This window comes from Bos indicus x Bos taurus, chromosome 18 (genome assembly GCF_003369695.1).
Source record: "Bos indicus x Bos taurus breed Angus x Brahman F1 hybrid chromosome 18, Bos_hybrid_MaternalHap_v2.0, whole genome shotgun sequence".
NCBI lineage: Eukaryota > Metazoa > Chordata > Mammalia > Artiodactyla > Bovidae > Bos > Bos indicus x Bos taurus.
The window spans coordinates 4,365,140-4,370,138 of record NC_040093.1 but is presented as its reverse complement, the minus strand read 5'-3'; the positions used below and the strand labels follow the sequence as shown (position 1 = coordinate 4,370,138).

The following is a 4,999-nucleotide window of genomic DNA, read 5'->3' as shown; positions in this document are numbered from 1 at the left end:
CATCCCACCCTCACCTTCTCCCACAGAATCCAAAAGTCTGTTCTTTACATCTGTGTCTCTTTTGCTGTCTCGCATATAGGGTCATCATTACCATCTTTCTAAATTCCATATTTATGCATTAATATACAGTATTGGTGGTTTTTTTTCTGACTTATTTCACTCTGTATAATAGGTTCCACTTTCATCCACCTCATTAGAACTGACTCAAATGCTTTCTTTTTAATGGCTGAGTAATATTCCATTGTCCCTATGTACCACAACTTTCTTATCCATTTATCTGCTGATGGACATCTAGGTTGCTTCCATGTCCTGGCTATTGTTAACAGTGCTGCAATGAAAGTTGGGTTACATGTGTCTCTTTCAAGTCTGGTTTCCCCAGTGTGTATGCCCAGCAGTGGGATTGCTGGGTCATATGGCAGTTCTATTTCCAGTTTTTTAAGGAATCTCCACACTGTTCTCCATAGTGGCTGTACTAGTTTGCATTCCCAACAACAGTGTAAGAGGGCTCCCTTTTCTCCACACCCTCTCCAGCATTTATTGTTTGTAAGGCTTTTTGATGGCAGCCATTCTGACCAGCATGAGATGATAGCTCATTGTGGTTTTGATTTGCATTTCTCTGATAATGAGTGATGTTGGGCATCTTTTCATGTGTTTGTTAGCCATCTGTATGTCAGGCAACCATTTTGCCTTCTTGCATTTCTTTTCCTTGGGAATGCTTTTGGTCATTGCCTCCTATACAATGATAGGAACCTCTGTCCATAGTTCTTCAGGCAGTCTGCCTACCAGATCTAATTTCTTGAATCTATTTGTCACTTCCACTGTATAATCATAATGGATTTTATTTAGGTCATACCTGAATGGTCTAGTGGTTTTCCCTGCTTTCTTCAGTTTAAGCCTGAATTTTGCAACAAGGAGCTGGTGATCTGAGCCACAGTCACTTCCTGGTCTTGTTTTTGCTGACTGTATAGAGCTTCTCCATCTTCAGCTACCAAGAATACAATCAATCTGATTTCAGTATTGACCTTCTGGTGATGTCCATGTGAGGAGTTTTCTCTTTTTTTATTGGAAAGGGGTGTTTCCATGACCAGTGTGTCCTGCTTTCTGTATCTATGAAAGTACCAATGGTTTGAGTGTTTCATATTACATCTTTCCCACAGGACTACTGCTTCTGGGAGCTCGTGAATTAATCCTGGTTACCAAAATATCCATAGGAACCAACCTTTTGGTTCTCATTTTCATTATCATCACTGGCTTCATTAAGGGAGATCTGCATAACTGGAGGCTCAGAGAACAGGACTACAAACTGAACACATCTGGATCCAGAGACATCTATGGCTTAGGAGGGTAATACTGGCCTTAATATATGGGTGAAGAGCATGCAGAGCTGGTAAAGTGTGGACAAAAGATATCTGGGCTGATGGATCCAGATGAAGCAAGTTCTGGAGCCCAGGACTTGAAGTATGAAGGGAGAAGCTCAGTAGAGATGGCTGAACTCACCTCAACCACGTTCTTTCTCTCTCCTTCTCTCACCGTAGCTTGGCCTTCTGGGTTCTGGAGGATTTGCACCTTTTGGCTTTGAAGGGATTCTCCAGGGAGCAGCTACATGTTTCTACTATTTTTTGGTATTGATGCTGTTGCCACTAAAGGTAACATGGCCACTGTGTGTCCCATCTGGGGTTTGGGAACAGACTGGCTGCCCCTGGCTTAAGGGAAACCTCATTGTTGAGTGCAAAAAGGAAGGGGATTTTGCGATTTCATCCCAGTGTGTTTTCCTGACCCAATACTTCTTCCCTTTTGGCAGGGGTAGAAGCTATAAATCCTCGTCGTTCCATCCCCTGGAGCATCATGATCACGATCTTCATCTGCTTTTTAGCCTACTCTGGTGTCTCAGCGGCACTCACCCTCATGGTGCCCTACCACCAGATTCAGCCTCACGACCCTTTGCCACAAGCCATTCTCCATAGTTGGTGGCTCCCCGCCAGATATTTCGTGGCTATTGGCACCCTCTGTGCTCTTATATCCAGGTCAGTGCCATGGTTTTCTCCCTGTCTACTGTCAGATGCTCAGATCTCCCAAGCCCTAGAATTGGTAGAGAGGACAGAGAGACACCTTACCCCAAGCCAACATGAGAGCAGAAGCCCCGGTCTGTCCTGCTTCTCGACATCCTTACATGTTTCCATTTTCTCTTCCAGACTCTATAGCTCCATGTTCAGAACGCCTCCTTTGATCTACACGATGGCAGAGGACGGGCTCCTTTTCCGGGTACTTACCCGGATCCATGTCCGCACAGGCACCCGTGTCATGGCTATCATGTCTGCTGGAAATCTTACAGGTGAAAAAAAAAAAAAAAAATTGAAACCCACGCTTTAACTTACATATTTCCAGCTGTTTCTCACTCCCTTCCCACCTTGTTTGTGCCCTCATTCTAGGGCTCATGGCGTTACTCTTCACGTTCACAACCTTGTGGATCTCGTGTCAGTTGGAACCCTGCTCGTTTACTCCCTGGTAGCATTTTCTATTCTTGTCCTCAGGTGAGACCCCACTACACCTCGATACGGAGTCTTGGGGATTAGTTGGGAGGTAAACGTCTTCTGCCTTCAGCTATCTTCTAAAAGTCCTGCTCTGCTTAAGACAGGATACATGTGAAATAGGCTGTGTGATGTTGGATGAGTAAGGGCTGCTGTTAATATTGCCTTAAAACCTCTAATTCAGGTACCAGCCAGACCAGAATTTAAGCAAGAATGAGAACACAGAGGAGGAAATTGAGATGCCTGTCCCTGATGAACATCCGCTGGACTCTGAACCTGAAGCAAGAAACTCAAACATTCTAAAGAGTCTGTGGTTCCCTATCAGCACCATCCCCACTAGGAAATCTGGCCAGATTGTCTACGGATGTGCCTCACTACTCGGTGAGCAGTGGGATTTCTCTTTGGTCGTTTGCTGAAATTGACAGTATGGTGTTGGAGTGTGTTTTGTCAACTGAGGAGTCTTGGTGATATGAGGGCCCTTGCTGAGGTGGGCAGCCTGGGGAGAGGGGTGGCCCAAGGTCTTGACATCTTCAGCTTCTGAAGGTGAACCTGTTCTCCTCCACCTTGACCCCTGTAGTTCTCCTGATGATAATCTTGAGCCTGATCCTGGTCCAGTGGTCCAGTCAGGGGTTCTCTGGAGACTCCAAGTACACACCAGTGGCTGTGCTGCTGCTGCTGCTCATCATTGGAGTCATGGTCATCATCTGGAGGCAGCCCCAGAACCCCATTCCTCTTTATTTTAAGGTAAGTGACCTTATGTGCCCAAACTGTCCACCTGGAGTGAAACTGCTTCATGGTCTAAACATCCTGGAGTGAGGGGAATTGCTAAAACCAATGGACTCTTCCCTGATCCCCCTCAGTACATTACATACACGGTCTGAGTAGGCACTGAATACACAGTCTGAAGGCTGCTCTTCCTGCCCAAGTGGTTTAGTGTCTCTCACTCAGACGTCTGGGATGTGTTCAGGGATGAACTGACTCTGCCCCACAGGTCCCTGCTCTGCCTGTCTTCCCACTGGTGAGCATCTTTGTGAACATTTACTTGATGATGCAGATAACTTCTGGGACCTGGGCCATATTTGCCATCTGGAATGTGATTGGTAAGTGGCATTCTGGCATAAAGAGACCCCTTGAGTGACTAATCCCAAACTGAGATCCCCTAAACTTCTTGGCCACCATAATAGGAGGCCTATTGGACGTTTGTGACCAGGAAGAGTGCCTACTTATCCTTCTCATTTTCTCATTTCCATACTAGGATTTCTCGTATACTTTGGATACGGGATTCGACACAGCCTGGAGGAGAACGATGAGCAACAACCACCAGCTTCCACCTCCCAGACTCTCGACAAAAACACCCGTAGTCCTGAGTCATCTTAACCACAAGTCATAGATGCTGTGTAGAATCCCTATATACATAGGAGGTGTCTTCTACTACATGAACACTTTCAGCCGCTATGGAGTGTGAAGGTGTATGCATCTACAGCCCTGTCTTTATTGCCAGTGGACAAAGTCACGTTAATGTTGTCTAACTTTTAAGTAAGCTTTTCAAAGCATGATGTACATACAGAAAAACACATGCTTCTTAAGTGTGCACCAAGACCAATTTTCAAAAAGAAAGTACAACAACATAACCAGCAGGAGAAAGACAATGTCAACCTGGCACCTGAGAAACAACTCCTTGTTCCCATCTCCAGCCTGAGCACGGAGATGTCCACTTGAGGAGGAAACATAGGTAATCATATATTGTGTAAGAATTACACTTTAAATATTAGGTCATCAATAAGTTTGAAGTAAAAGGTCAGTTTTCATTCCAATCCCAAGAAAGGTAATGCCAAAGAATGTTCAAACTACCAAACAACTGTGCTCATTTCACAGCCTAGCAAGATAATGCTCAAAATCCTAAGCTAGACTTCAGCAGTACATGAACTGACAACTTCCAGATACAAGCTGGGCTTAGAAAAGGTAGTGAACTAGAGATCAAATTGCCTACAATTGTTGGATCACAAAGAAAGCAAGGCAGTTCCAGAAAAGCATCAACTTCTGCTTCATTAACTATGCCAAACCCTTTGACTCTGTGGACCACAATTAACTGTGGAATATCCTTGAAGAGATGGGAATACCAGACCATCTTACCTGTCTCCTGAGAAACCTGTATGCAGGTCAAGAAGCAACAGTTAGAATCAGACATGGAATGGTGGACTGGTTCACAACTGGCAAGGGAGTATGATAAGGCTATATATTGTTTCCCTCTTATTTAAATTATATGCAGAGTACATGATGCAAAATGCTGGGCTGGATGAATCACAAGCTGGAATCAAGATTGCCAGGAGAAGTATCAACAACCTCAGATGATACCATCCTAATGACAGAAAGGGAAGAGGAAATAAAGAGTCTCTTGATGAAGGTGAAAGAGGAGAGCAAAGAGCCTGGCTTAACACTTAGTATTCAAAAATACTAAGATCATAGCATCT

General features: G+C 44.6%; 1 protein-coding gene across 1 annotated transcript; it reads left to right on the top strand.

Annotated features, from left to right (window-relative positions):
- Positions 1-1,651: 1,651 nt before the first annotated feature.
- On the top strand, positions 1,652-3,905 carry LOC113875820 (cationic amino acid transporter 3-like). The gene is made up of 8 exons (XM_027514489.1): positions 1,652-1,676; positions 1,802-2,024; positions 2,193-2,312; positions 2,430-2,531; positions 2,713-2,909; positions 3,106-3,272; positions 3,520-3,628; positions 3,784-3,905. The coding sequence occupies exons 1-8, from the start codon at positions 1,652-1,654 to the stop codon at positions 3,903-3,905; spliced, it is 1,065 nt and encodes a 354-aa protein (XP_027370290.1).
- The last annotated feature ends 1,094 nt before the right edge of the window (positions 3,906-4,999 follow it).